Source organism: Melanotaenia boesemani, chromosome 12 (genome assembly GCF_017639745.1).
Source record: "Melanotaenia boesemani isolate fMelBoe1 chromosome 12, fMelBoe1.pri, whole genome shotgun sequence".
Taxonomy (NCBI): Eukaryota; Metazoa; Chordata; class Actinopteri; order Atheriniformes; family Melanotaeniidae; genus Melanotaenia; species Melanotaenia boesemani.
Window position 1 is genome coordinate 8842215 of NC_055693.1, and position 15498 is coordinate 8857712.

Genomic DNA, 15498 nt, shown 5'->3' on the forward strand with positions numbered 1-15498 from the left:
ACGGTACCTTTTGCTCAGCTCACCTGAACCAGAGGACAGTTCATGATGAAACTGCTCGCTTACACCCTGTGTCTTTGCCTAGCCTTTACTCTGTCATGGGCTCAGTAAGTAGTCTCCCGTCTAACATGAAGGAATACATCTTTATGTTTTTTTCCATGCCATGCAGCTGCTGGCAGACTTTTATCTTGCTTCTGTTATGTAATACATGGCTTTGGAGATTCAATTATGTCACTGTTGCATTAGTCTAAAGTGCATATTTGAAAAGCTCGTTTTTTTCTTCTCTTTTTTCACAAACTCCTCAGCTAACCCTAAATGCACCCAAGAATAATCTTAAACAAAGCTTCAAGGCTCTTAAACTGTTTTTTTTTCCTACCTTAGGAAGCAATAAGAAGGACTAAACATTTAAATATTGCTAAAAATGTGACTATGTAGATGTAAATACAAATACAAAGTTTTATTCTAAATCTCTAGCAGCATAACAGTATACAAAATGAGCAGGTCTGAATATGTCCTTTCCATTTTTGTTCAGGCCAAAGAAGCATCATCATGCACATGGTAAGTTGTTGAAAAGCATAATTGTGACAAGAATGAAAACTATGAACGAACATGTTACTGCATAATTCACAACTTTATGACCCTGATATTTTGCAGCTGCTCGTGACCGTTGTGAAGGCCTTGAGATGGATGCTGTTGCTGTGAACGAAGAGGGGATTCCTTACTTTTTCAAGGGTAAGTCCTAACAAAGCATCTTGTTACACTGCATGAAGTTTCACCTCTCTTAATAAAGGCATATTATTTTATTTAGGAATATATGTATTTAAAAGATTATGTGCTAAATTCTCTTTAGGCGACCATTTGTTCAAGGGCTTCCATGGCAAGGCAGAGCTGTCTAATGAGTCTTTTGCTGAGTTGGATGACCATCACCACCTGGGCCATGTAGATGCTGCTTTCCGTATGCACTACGAGGATGATCCCACCCACCATGACCGCATGTTCTTCTTCCTGGTATGGTCCAAAAATGTTCTTGATTGTTAATCTGAGTTTGGCAGCATACATAACCTCTTCTATTTGTAAGAGCAAATGAGTATGGAGTAAAAAAAATGGCATCCATGAACAGTCGCATTGTAAAATGAATCATGATAATTGCACCATCCAACCTTCCTGCATCTTCCTTGTGTTGACAATGATAGCAAGCCACAGATTAATCCATTTCTGTGACTTGACTGTGAAAGCAAGATATCCTCTCAGTTTTAACCTTATACTTGTGAATATTTAATGCAGGACCACAAGGTGTTCAGCTACTACCAACACAAGCTGGAGGCTGGCTACCCTAAGAACATCAGTGAAGTCTTCCCTGGAATTCCCAACCACCTGGATGCTGCCGTGGAGTGTCCAAAGCCAGAGTGTGATGAAGACTCTGTCATCTTCTTCAAGGGTAAGTATGTGTTTTTGTCAATGAATACAATGTAATTTGAAATTTCTTTAAAGTAGATACAAATACCACATTTAATCCCTGGTTCTTTCCTCTTACTTTCCCTAAATTCCAGATATTTTCAGTGTAGATGTCCTTTATATGTATATATATGACAGCAACTAATCAGTGTGTGCTGCCAAAGCATCATCTATCTGATTTTCATGTTTCTAAAGAATAAAATCCTCTTGTAATCATGATATATAATAAATTGATTTGAAAATGTTTTGTCTCATGGAAAAATCTGCAGTAAATTTAAATTGGATATGAAGCTAGAGTGCTGGCTTTTAAATGCTATCATTCCATGTTCATACAACCTTTCAGGTTGAATGACATTACCTTAAAATCTAAAGTTGTGTATTTACTTTTTCCACAGGAGACGACATTTACCACTACACAGTCAAAACTAAGGCTGTAGACGAGAAAGAGTTTAAGTCCATGCCAAACTGCACATCTGCTTTCCGTTTCATGGAACACTACTACTGCTTCCAAGGACACATGTTCTCCAAGTTTGACCCCAAGACTGGTGAGGTGCATGGCAAATATCCCAAAGAGGCACGCGACTACTTCATGAGGTGCTCCAAGTTCAGTAAGTAAAACGTGCTTCTTTAAATCATTAAACTCTTTGTGCTGTTCAATCCCTCCAATATCCTCCTCTTTCTGTAGCTGGAAACAGCATGTGTTTCTAGCTGTTAAGAAATCTTCTAAATCTTAAAACAATGGCAGGTTAAAACCCAAGTTTAAAGTAATCAGTGCTCCAGCATCACAGGCTACTTGGAAAAAATAAAGATTCCCAGCTCAATCTGCTCATGTTTGAGTTATTTTTAAATTTCAGCTGACCTCACAAGCTGATAAATATATATTTATTATTTATTTTTATACATTAACTTTGTGTTTGCTTGTCAGGTGAAAGTAGCGACCATGTGGAGAGAGAGCGCTGCAGCCGTGTGCACCTGGATGCCATCACATCTGATGATGCTGGAAACATATATGCCTTCAGAGGTGAGATATGACAACAGAATACACTCAATTGAGTTATTTATATAGTTAAATGGAGTCCCAACATGTATGTCTGTGCTCTTCTTGTTTATCTACATTTATGTTAAGAGTACAGAATAAGCAAATGGGATATGATGTGTTAATTACACAGTCAGGGTTGCTCTTATTAAGATAAGTAAACAGTATAGAGTTTCTCTTGGTTTCATATCCTTCTCCTTTCATATTTACCAGAAATTCAACAATAAATAATTTTACAGAAGAAAATCTACAGCTTCAGAATGTCAAAATAAATTCCTGTATCATCTCCTTCCTATTCAGATTTAATATATTCTAAACCAGGGGTGCCCAGCTCCGGTCCTCAAGGGCCACAATCCTGCAGGTTTTTGATGTATCCCTGCTCCAAAACCACCTGATTCAAACTGATGAGTCATTGTGCAAAACTTAATAGGCTGTTGGATCTATTTCATTTGAGTCAGGTGTGTTGAAGCAGGAAACATTAGAAAATCTACAGGACAGCGGCCCTCGAGGACCAACTTTGGGCATCCCTGTTCTAAACCATTTCTTAGCCTAAATATTTTACAATATGGTGTTTTCAATACGCAGCTATGTTCAAGTAAGTGGAAACTTAGTGGTTAAAACATAACAGTACACACAGTTATTTAGTTAGTCAACAGCTAGTGTAAATATATGTTGGTTAAATTTTGTCCCACTAATAAAAACTGACATGTAAGTTGGCTCCCATTGAAATTCTTTCTGGCCCAACAGAGTTGGATAAAACTTGTTTTTATTGCCACCAGTGTTGAATCTCTTTGTCAGTGTCTGAAACTTAAGTGTATGGTTAGTAGACTGTTTACCTATTCTATTCAGGACAAGAGTACTGTGTTTGACTCTTTAGACAGATAAAGAGTTTCCCATGTTGACTTTGTCTAATTAGGGTATTAACATTTCCAAATATACATGAGGTATTACCGTATTTTGCAGGCCACCATTTCATCCGTAAAGACGAGGGCAGTGACGAACTGAAGGCTGACACCATCGAGAAGGCCTTTAAAAAAGTGCACAGTGAGGTTGATACTGTTTTCACTTATCAGGATCATCTCTACATTATCAAGGTAAATTTGAATAACAACAGATGTATTGATGTTGTCATCACCTCCAACTGAATGCTATAATACACAATGTTTTTTTTCTCTCTCTCTCCAGGATGACCAATTATTTGTTTACAAAGTTGGTGAGCCACACACCCTCCTGAACGGTTACCCCAAGCCTGCAGAAAAAGAGCTGGGCATTAAAGGCCCCTTTGATGCTGCATTTGTCTGCAAGGACATCGCTCACATCATTAAAGGTATAAACATTTTCAAAGCTTGATTGTAGGAAGTGATAGTCCATAAATTACTGATGGGAGTTTTTTTTTTTTTTTACAGATTTTCACTTTAATAATAAGCACATTCATGCAAAATTGAAACGTTTGTGAACATGAATACTGATCTCATTTATCACTTTTGATGGATCTGTTGCATTTATTCTAATATCTTGTTTTTCGTTTTGTTAGGTGTAGACAAATTTAAAAACGTTTAGCCACTTCAGCTTAAAATAAACATCCACATTTTTTTCATATATTGTTAAAGAAAATTGGAAAACTAATGCATAATGTTTTATTTTTGTCATAAGCTGATAAGTTAAGACTTCGGTTTTATCAGCAGATACTGCTAATGTTCAAGTAACACTGTGCAACCATAGTTTTTATCTTTACTTTTATACAAGACATCTCCACATTTTTTTCAATAATACATTCTATGTAAATATTAACCTTTGAAAATGCATGCTTTTTAATACTGTCAAGAGTTCAGTTAATGTATAACCGAGCAACCTAAGGAGCACTACTGTGATAATGAAAAGGTCAACATACATAATCACACTAGATTTAGGTTAGTTAAAATAAAAATGTCTGGTAATTCTTAACAACCCCATTACATTTAGATTAAATCCGATTTTTATGTGACAAATCCCTCAGCAACAGTTAGATCAGTTGCAATAAAAACGTGAAATTTGGTAACATACGTTTTTGGCAAAATGTACAACAAAATCTTTCAAAATTCACCACAGGCACACTTGTGTTTTTATCATTGGCAACTGCTGGCAAGTAAAAGCTGCACTAACACTTTATTTGCTAGCTAGTACTACCAGATAGCTTACAACATAGTTTTGCTGAGCCACCTTAAATCACAATGTATAGACTCATGTTAAACTGTCTAGTTTGCATAACACTGTTGCTAAAGCAGTAATTCTGCTTTGTTCCTTATTTATGCTAAAGCTAAACTGACTTGCTAGCTAATGTTAGCAATTAGCTTAAAACAGTTGTGCTGTGCCATCTTAAATCCCAATGTTAAGCTTTCTAATTCACATAAAACTGTTTCTACAGCAGTATTTCTTATTAAATGTAGTTTGCATCTGCTGCACAAAGGAAATATAAAGGTCAAAAAGTTTGACATTGTGAAAACAAATGCTCTCAAAGTTACTTTTTGACCAAAAAGCTCTTCAGATTTGAATCAAGACCTAGTCAAAGCATCATTTTTGGATTTATTTTTCTCTGAAATGTGCAAAAAGGGTACATTGTCACCTACTTATGAGTCTTACTGCCTCTTGCCCTCTAGGTCAGCAAATGTACGACGTGGATATGAAGGCAAGCCCACGTGTTGCAAGCAATCCACTACCAGTTCCCCTTTTCAAGAAGGTGGATGCTGCTAAAGAGAATTCTCAACATTCCTTTGCCGAACTACTGTGCATTTATGTCTGGAAGTTATCAGGACAGTTGCAATAATTAAATAGAAATGTAGTGACTTAACACAGTCCCAGAATAACTGGATGTTACTTGTTCTTATGGTGTACTTTACATCACCAAAAAGCAATTAGAGGGAAAGTTTCTTTCACAACACCAAGTCTTTCACCAGTAGAGGGTGCAAAAGATCCACTATCGGAGCCGACAACAACAGTAAAACTTTTGCCTCTCATTTTCAGTAACTCTGCTTTGTTTCATTCAAGAAGGATGACATTGTTAGGCCAGTGCACGCATGACATCATCCTGTTTGCAATGCACGCAGGGAGCATACATGCAGGCCTGGAATAAGGAGAAAATAAATTCTTCTTCATGAGATCTCCCACAGATCCAACTGCAGCTGGCAGAATTAGTTGACAGAAACCTGGTGTTTTCTTGCTGGTAAATAAATCCTAATAATAAAATATTAAGGCATGCCAGGAAAAAATGCTAAAAATGAATCTTAAACTATTGAAATGCCACTGGCTTTGTCTGTCCAAACAGTTAAAACATGACTTTTAAGTCCCAGGCAAGTAGAGCGCCAGCTCAGTCAAGCCTCAAGCCAGTTAATTAGGTCTTAACTTGTTATATTTGAGCCTAAGAGTTCTAGAGGTCTGTGTACAGTTTACAATAATGTAATATTCTCAGATCATGTTTGATACATATATATACATATATACATATACATATACATATACATATACATATACATATACATATACATATAGGTGTCCAATCGTCCAATTACCTGTCTGCTGTCATATCTCCAGACGTAACAGTGACCTAACGCCACAGCTGTGCCCACAGTGTGCAGCCAGTCAAAATGTTGACTGCACTAGAGAGCACAGCTGTTGCTACAGTAACTTTTGGGTATTAGAAACGTAATAAAAAGACACTAGTATAAGTGCAGCAAACTGGAACGTCTGTGGTATAAAAGTCCAGGATGCTGAATCCACCACACCCATTTTCATCCACCTTAAAACACATCTGGAGAGGCTAGTCACTGTACTGTGAAGCTAATGTTAGCATCACTGTTAGCAACGACCATAGACTGTATATAAAAAGGCAATGACAGAGCAACAGCAGCATAAACTTTAGCTTACTACCTTTGTAGGAAAATAATGTTACCTCCATCAGACTGGCACTAATGGATGTGTTGATAAAAAGAATGAGACATTTACTGAAGTCACTTTCCATTAACTGCTGATTTGCCATGATGATGTTAAACTGGGAATAGATCCACTGTACACAACAAGGTTTTACTGGGTCTGTTTATTAGAAAAGTACAGCTGTTGCTGATTTAAGAATGTAAGAAATACTTATTGGGTCTGCAAGTGCTTAATCTAAATTATTTAAGATACTGAGTTTTTTTTTTTTTATTCAATTTTAAAAGTTTAAAATGAACATTTTCTGTACTCATCTATCAGAGTTGTTTCAAGCCCTTTAAAAAATATGAAGATTTTTCTGATGCACTAGTGCAGGGATGCACTCAACCTGTTGAGCCACTGTCCTGAGATCTTTCATGTTTTCATGCTGCAATACACTTGAGTCAAATTATTAATGGATCATTAATAGGCTTGTGCAGAACTTAACAACAAGCTGTCATGTAAATCAGGTGCACTGCAGCAGAGAAAGGTGGAAAACCCGCAGCATAGTTGGCAATCCTGCACAAAAGTGCAATATAATGGCCCAATATAATACCTCTCTACATTCAGGAAAAAAAATGCTACAAACTTCAGTATTAGTACTTTAAACTTCTCAGTGGGTCCAGATGGGTTTTTGTACAAATTATAAACTCTTGGATGAATTATAATAAGAACATATTTAGTAATCTGAATAAATGTCCATGTTCATCTAGGTTTTCCAAATTCAGTAAAGCGAAGAAATCATCCAGAGGGACGAAGCATTTGACAGATCACTGCTGTTACTAAATGCTGGTAGATAAAGGGTAAGTACGGATTTTAAATTCCTTGGATATTATAACGCAGTCTTCTAAGCAGACTGGCAGACTGACGTGGTGACACCCTTTTCGAAAAGAGCGACCAGAGTATTTGCTCCAACTACAAGAGGATCACATTCTTCAGCCTCCCTGGTAAGGTCTGTTCAAGGGTGCTGGAGAGGAGGGTCCATTGGCTTGGTTTGCATTGCGAGCAGTAAATCAGATTTGTTTTCAGTGTGGGTTGGACTCCGCTAAGGCTGCCCTTTGTCACTGATTCTGTTCATAACTTTTATGGACATAATTTCTAGGCGCAGCCGAGGTGTTGAGGGGATCCGGATTGGTCAGGATTCGGTCTATGGTTTTTGCAGATAATGTAGTTCTGTTGGCTTCATTGGGCCGGGATCTTCAGCTCTCGCTGGAGCGATTCGCAGCCAAGTGTGAAGCAGCTGGGATGAGAATCAGCACCTTCAAATCCGAGACCATGTCCTCAGCTGGAAATGGGTGGAGTGTTTTCTCCAGATCTGGAATGAGATCCTGCCCCAAGTGGAGGAGTTCAAGTATCTCAGGGTCTTGTTCATGTGTGAGGGAAGGATGGAGCGGGAGATCAACATGCGGATCGGCGCAGCATCTGCTGTGATGCAGATTCTGCATCGGTCTGTTGTGGTAAAGACGGAGCTGAGCCAAAAGGCAAAGCTCTTGATTTACCAGTTGATCTATGTTCCTACCCTCATCTATGGTCATAAGCTGTGGGTAGTGACCGAAAGAACAAGATCACGAATACAAGTGGCCGAAATGAGTTTTCTCCGCAAGGTGGCTATAGGCACTCACTCTGAGATAGGGTGAGAAGATCAGTGATCCGATGCTCCTCCGCATCGAGAGAAGCCAGATGAGGTGGCTAGGGCATCTGGTCAGGATATCTCCTGGATGCCTCCCTGGTGAGGTGTTCTGGGCACGTCCCACTGGCAGGAGGTCCTGGGGAAGACCCAGACATGCTGGAGTGACTACATCTCTTGGGTGGCCTGGGAATGCCTCGGGATCCCCCTGGACAAGCTGGCGAATGTGCCACCCCAGATAAAAAAAAAGATGGATGTATATATGTGTATATATAAATATAATGGACAAATGAAAATGTGGAGGTTTATAATGGAATATAATTTATGATATATAAGGAAGTAGAAGGGGGTTTGGGGGGTTTCTGACCTGGAGTGCATCACGCAGTTCAAAAATGAGGCAATAGAATGATGTCAGCTTCATGACTGGGGCTGAAGTCCCTGATAACAGCAAGCTTCATTAGATCACACAATCCCTTACTTCACCCCACTGCCTGCTGTGATGACAATGGCAGGAGAAACACTGAGTCCCTTCATTTGCCTTGATATGATGCCACAGTCAACTACTCAGGCTGCCAGGCCATTAACACACCAACATCAAAACTGGGTAATGTGTCTAATGAGAGGAACACTGTTTTGACAGTGAGCAGAAAAGGGCATTAGTTCAATCAGTAATTAGATTAAAGTATTAACACTAGTCATGAGTGGACAGGGATGAACAGGAAGGGCAAAATGCATTACCCAAGTAAAAACATATGCACAAGGTTCTAGATGAGATAATTGTCTGTTTTTGTTTAAAAAAAAATAATAATAAAATGAAATAAATTAATAAATATTGTGCATCTAAAATGTGACATTAACTCCTCTTTTGGATAATTTTAACACTCATTAAAACAACCACCATTTTTATTAAGTACACATTAAACCTGCACAATTGTATATGTAAGAAATCTTCATAAAGTTCATAAATCCTTCAGCTAAAATATCATACAATGTTCTTTTTCCTACATGTAAAGAAGTAGAAGCTCTGTGATCAAAATCTTGTTTTGATGTATTTAAAATTATTGTTATACCTATGAGTCATTACATACAGGTGTTTTATCAGTGTCCCTCCTATCTTACAGCATTTAGCCAAAGTGTTCATTGTACTCAATTAAAATAGAATTGTATTGTATTTTAGGATAATTTGGGATCTTTTTCTAACCCCAATCAAGTGGTCTTAGCTTCTACAACTCACAATGTAATTATTATAGAAAAAACTTACCAAACATTGACTGAAATTAAAATTATAAAACCCTTTATCCTTTTTTTTTCCTACACAGCAGTAAATAACTTTGTAAATTTTTGGACAGAATCATCTTCTGCGTTTTCTTTCGTGTGTATCCTATACTAATGGAGATTTAAAAGGAAGCAGTGTACAACTTTCCTAGGTATTTGAAGAATATGAACAGCTTTTTTATCATGGTTATACCAGGTCACTTTACTCAGTTTAAAGGTTTACAAGCTAAATATACTATTTAACAGGATTCTAAGCACCAGATATATGTAGTGGTCGCAGAAAATATGACAGAAAAAAGGAGAATGTTGTGTTGTACAGGGACAAAGTCTGCAAAGGAAGGATTTTGGTGTGGTTACATCTATGTTGCTAAATCACATCCAATTTTGTCAGCAGGATGAGTATAACAAATTAAATATTTTAATCACCGCATGTTATCATGACATGTAGTTACAAGTAATATTTTTAGATGTTGTAGGATATTTGTTGATTTTATGTTAAATAACCAGCTTAACCTTTTACTACAGTATGTATATTTGATACATACAGTTTCTAAGACCTTTACATCACTCTACGGTACCTTGGCTGAATACCCTTTTGTACACACGCTTATACTTACCTTCTGCCCCCTGGTGGATACCTTTTGTACTACAATAATTTTGACATTTAATGGAGTAATAAATGGTAAATATACAAAAAAAAATCTTGTTTATATTTAATCTCTAATTTTCTCCTCTTTCTTTTTGAGGTGGGGAGTGGTCAGGCTTTAAAGGTTAAGAACATCAGGACTGTTAGTCTTGAGGGTTGAAACAAACTCATTCATTTTCACATTTTTATTGAAAAATGATGCACGGACGATATACACTGAATGGGTTCAAACAGACCGCCGTGACCAACCCTTACACCATAAAGAAAAGAGCTATTGGAGCATGCTAACAATGCTAGCTGATGCTAATGTCTGCAGCTTATGTTTGTATTGTGGATTTCTTATTCTTTGATAAATCTTTGTAAACAAATAACACTACTTAACGTCACAACCATGAAGTGGCTCATATCTTTTTCTGCCCGATATGCGCACAGGAATCATGTTTGATATTTGAGATGTCAGTAGAACCAGTTAACATTCTGGGGTAAATTGTAATGCGACTTTCTTTTTAAACATATGCACACAGTCTATGCCACTGTAGGCACCATGGATCTGAAAATATTCTTTCAAAGTGAACTTTGTGTGAACTTTGCATAATTCTCATGCTTTTCTCAAATGTCTGTATGTTTAGTGCTCTGTGCTGATACTGGTTTATACTGTTAGTGTTTATGTCAGTTGACACAATGCACATCAAAAAAGACTACAGTGTGCAGACATCACACAGTTAGGCCAGTATTACACAGGAAAATGTCAGCTATAACATGTTCTCATATAAATATTATAATCTTGTGTTTCATTTTGTGTACCCACCACTTCCATGTGAGGCCAAAGTCGATACCCACAGTCATTGCAGCAGTATATGATTAGCAGTTTATACACTTTCCATGTTTTTCTTTTTTTAAATACCAATTGTCTTACATATTCCATATCATAAAACTGAACAGTGTTTGGAAATCTCTGACAGTTTCATCCTTCTAATAAACAACAAGTTTTTATCTTGTCTTCCTGCTACCGTCAAAGAGATATAATACTGTTACATAATAGATCAAGCATCAGTTATGTCCATACATTTTGGCATTTAACTGACTTTTGGGTTAAATCAAACCTGCAACTAAAAGACTCCCCACTCATTAACTGGTTGCAAAACATTCAGAGTAGAAGATGTTACAGTTAATAACAGTCACCTCTGATTCCTCTGACCTCTTCATTTTGTCCTCAGTGACATTCACCTTAATATATCTTTGGTCTCACACACACACACACACACACGCATACCATGCATACACGGTACAAACAGCCGTTAGACTGTCCGGTTGTGGGCAGGTACAGTATGCTTTTGGTGTGTGTGCATCTGTGTGTACGTGTATGTTTGTGAGTTGTGTCCTTGCTGCTTGTGATGCTTAATTAACTGGACTGGGAGGGTTGACGGACATCTGCTCTCAGCCTGCTGTTTAGGGGTAGCTTGACCCCCACAAAGTGTGTGTACGGGTGTGTTCTGTGTGTGTGTGTAACAAGCAGGTATGGACATTGGCCAAGACTGTGCCAGATAAATGTTGAATCTCAGGACCAGATGGTGCCAGCTAGCGTCCTCTCTGTAGACTGGTGACCGCTAAAAGCGCTCCTTCAGATGTAACCTCGATGCCCTGCATCAAACTGTCAGAGAGAGCAGCAAACTGGCCTGGTAAATACACAGAAAAGGCCCAAACACACATGCCTACAGAAAAAATGTATAAAACCGTATAATCATTTCACCTCATATGTGGTCAGACAATTAACTAAACAAAATAGTAAAATAAACTGACTAGAATTTGCTTTATTGCTCCTGTTTGAATAAATTCTCAGTTTGTGATTTGGTTTGTACATGTTTGGTATCCTGCTCACAGTTTGTTAATTTAGCACAAAAAAAAAAAAAAAAAAAAAAATAGAAGAATCCATCATTATTGGAAAAATTGTAGAAAAATCAATCCCTGCTGTTGGGATTGTTGTTTGTTTCTCACCTGGAGCAACCACAGCTTTTCTTGGAACCCTCTAGATTTCTCCATCATATAAACCACTATACTCCTGACTGTTTTAACCTGCTCTGTTTCTGTTACTATGGTTGCTCCTCTTTGCACACTTCTGAATAATCACTGTCGGTTGACATAATATGTATTGCTACTGATGTCCTTTTGATTGGTCTAGGTCACAGGTGTCAGACTCTGATTCTCCATGGTCGCTATCCTGCAGGTTTTGTTGTTTCACTGCAAAAATGAGTCTTAATATGAGTAAAAGAGCACTTAAATTGAGAAGATTTAGATTATAATCAAGTGAAAAAATCTGCCATTGCAGTAAGATAATTACACTTGGGAAGATTTCCTGAATTAAGAAAAAATATCTAGACTTTAGACACCTGAAAAACATCTTATAACAAATTGTGAAACACTTATTTCAAGTTCTTTATAAGTAAAAATCCCCTTAAAACTAGCCTGTTAATGCTTCTTTTCAGTGTTGTTTCTCATTTAGAGAGAAAAGATCTTCAAATAAGAGCAACCAAAAACAATGATTCTTTTTAATTCAAGAATAGTTCTATATATTTGGTGAAGTGGTCTTTGTTTTTTTTTTTTGCCAAAGGCCAGAATGACCCGAATGAAATGGGAGTTGAACCACCAACCCAACCTACCACATATTAGATAACCTGCTGTATCACCTGCACCACTACCCCCAACTGTACCATAGTATTTCATGTACTTCAATTCTTGTTTAGTTTCTCTCGCTTTAGGCTTTAGGATCAATTCTTTTTGTCATCTGTTTTGGCTGAATATAAAATTTTGTGAGACTTGGTCAGATGGACATTTCTTGCAGGGTCTTTGTTAAGAACTTGACAACAAGCTGTTGGGTCCATTTGATTTGAATTAGGTGTGTGGAGCAGGAAAACAACAAAAACTTGGAGGATAGTGCCCCTTGAAATCTGGAGTTTGACACCCCTGTCAGCTAACATGCTGAAATCAAGTTTTTAAAAATGTAAAGCCAGTGATCCAAAAGCTGACACTGCACTAGCTTTATTTATGTGCTTTAGTCTTTGTCCCCTACCCACGTATAGGTTTTCTACTGCATTTCATCAATACCAAACATGCTGTCTATATAAGGAAGAATGACATTTTTCTATTCTTATGTATCTAGAATTCAGAAACCCGATGAACACCAGACAGTTTGAGTAGAGCTGGTTTGCTAGCTTGCTTCCAAACTACACTCACTGCTATTCCACGTCTGCTTCTTGTCTAAACTTTTCCTCTACCTTCTTGTCTGTCTCAATCTGCTCTCTCTCTGCAGTTGGTAGCATGCTGGTGTTTGCTGCGCTGCTGTTTTCACTGTCTTGCTGTGAGCTCTGTCCCCCTCCTTCCCTAAAGTTTCCACACCCTATCCTATCACTTCTCTCCTCCGCTCTCCTGTATGTCTAACCTTCCACCCCCTCCACCTCCTCCACAGTGTCTTGTGGACTGTGTTGTGCAGAGCTGTCAGTCCCTGGCTGGGCCTGCCAAGCAGCGCATCCCGGTCAGAGGGGAGGCCAGGGCAAATGGTCGGGGCGTCGTTGTGGGTCCAGCCGACCTCCCACCACTGAGCAGCGGACCCCCTCAACAGATTGAGCCTCCAGCTGGCCGGCACGGGGCCCGCCATGGTCCCATGCTGAGAGCACACATGCCACAAAGCACAAATTCCCACTTGCACGCAAACACGCACACATACACTAACATGTGCATGTATAAGACACATGCTCGCCTGAACACAAACACAGCAATGCTGTCTTCTTGAAATGATGCTTCTATACAACTACATTTCAACAGCAACACTGGGTTGCTTATCAAAAATGAAGTCTTGGGCAAATACTGTTGATTATTATTGTAAAACCTGATTTATTTTTAATTCCCATTTTAAAGTTTTATTTAACTTTTTTATGTTTAGTGGCATTTTCTTTTTATAAGAAAATAGCTTTACGTCACAAACCAAAAACAGTGCGGGTATATGCTTACAAATCCAATATTAATGTGTGGTATGATTTTACTTAATAATGATCCAAGTTATTTTGTTGCCTTAAATGAATGCAAACCATCGCTTCCGGTGGAAGAGTTGAAGATTTTGTACAGTGGCCAAACCACCCCAACAACCTCCTGCTGACTTTCAGTCATTAAAAATAAAAACTGTGCCAGACATGTTTGCCAGCTAAATGTAATTGAAAAGACAATGAATCTGTGCAGGAGATTAGTTTCTTTCTAATTTCTAATTCCTTGAAAATGCTACTGCAAACACAGATGTGTATCAAGTGATTAAAATTTCATTTTCAAATAATCAAACTGGTTCTGTACTAATGCTCCCACAAGATATTTTTCTTTCTAAAATATTGCAGTTAAAAGACTATGACAGTTACATCTTATAAAAGCCTAGAAAAGTAGAAATTGTGCTTCAAATTACCAATTATAACATATAATAAAAGCAATAACATGCAATTATGATGTCTTTAGAGGGGATATCAAAACCTGGGATACCATAAAACATTAAAGAACCAAACAATTTTAAAATAAATAAAATAAAATAAACTTTAGCCAATTTGTCTATATATATATATATATATTTTTTTTTACTAATAAATATATTCAGAAATTCAGAAAATGTATATCTTTATTTAATTTCCTTATTTTATTTCTGAACATTTTGGACAAAATTTACATGTGAACCCTTTACAAACCCAAACTTCTTTTGGCACAGTTCTTTGTTGCTTGCTGTGATATTGTTATGACTTAAGCTTGTAGGACTTAATTCTGTGGTTGAAATTTTAAAAAATTTAGAATAGCTGAAGGAAAACAGAAACAAATTAAGATCTCTTTGAGTCTGTGTGAGCATCTGAGTGATTAAATCATCAACAATGGAAATGATATCCTGTGTACATGCTATTACTCTGCATTGTACTGTCAGAGTCATAGCTCATTAGGCAGCCACTGTACCTGTCCTACGGTTAATTCCCAGTTTACACTTCCTGAGTTCGCTCCTTGATTCTCTTTCCTTCCAGGTAAAATTCTCACCCTGTCTTTATTAGCTACATTTGCAGAGGGAACTTTCCTGCCTGCTAAGGTCCACTGGGGCCCCAGGCACCAGCTCAGAGGCCTCCAGGGGCCAGAGGAGCCAGGCTGCACACTGTCGGTCTGCAGTCTGTTCTCCAGTTGTGACAGCGAACACATCCTTATGATGACAATTAGTGGCTGTTAGAGAGCACAGATGAGCAGGGGTAGGCAGGAAGGTGGGGGTGAGGGGAGGAAAAGAGAGCGAGAGGTTGGGGGGGAGGGGCAGGTGGTGCAAAAACGATGACACAATTAACAAACATGGGAAAAATACCCGCTAATGAGGACGGGCAAAGCTCAAGGGAACTGGTGAGATGGAGGGGTGAGGGATTATGACTTTAACTCTATATCAAGGGAGAGCAAGAGTGGGGGGGGGTGTCAGAACAGGAGTTACTTTGTGACAACATACATGTAAGACTCAACAACAAGAAA

At 38.0% G+C, this 15498-nt stretch overlaps 1 protein-coding gene across 1 annotated transcript; it reads left to right on the plus strand.

Moving 5' to 3' along the window:
• Window positions 1-15214, plus strand: hpxa (hemopexin a). The gene is made up of 12 exons (XM_042002173.1): window positions 1-104; window positions 530-555; window positions 652-729; window positions 848-1005; window positions 1282-1435; window positions 1848-2060; window positions 2378-2473; window positions 3452-3582; window positions 3674-3815; window positions 5125-5251; window positions 13363-13631; window positions 15018-15214. The coding sequence occupies exons 1-12, from the start codon at window positions 43-45 to the stop codon at window positions 15212-15214; spliced, it is 1653 nt and encodes a 550-aa protein (XP_041858107.1). The 5' UTR covers window positions 1-42.
• Window positions 15215-15498: the final 284 nt, after the last annotated feature.

What these genes read in the sequence shown, in the direction of transcription:
- hpxa (XM_042002173.1), top strand. Translation starts at nt 43, where the DNA reads ATGATGAAACTGCTCGCTTACACCCTGTGTCTTTGCCTAGCCTTTACT. An exon ending in CATGAGGTGCTCCAAGTTCA is followed by an intron (nt 2,061 to 2,377) that starts GTAAGTAAAACG and finishes TTTGCTTGTCAG; the next exon opens with GTGAAAGTAGCGACCATGTG. An exon ending in AAACATATATGCCTTCAGAG is followed by an intron (nt 2,474 to 3,451) that starts GTGAGATATGAC and finishes CGTATTTTGCAG; the next exon opens with GCCACCATTTCATCCGTAAA.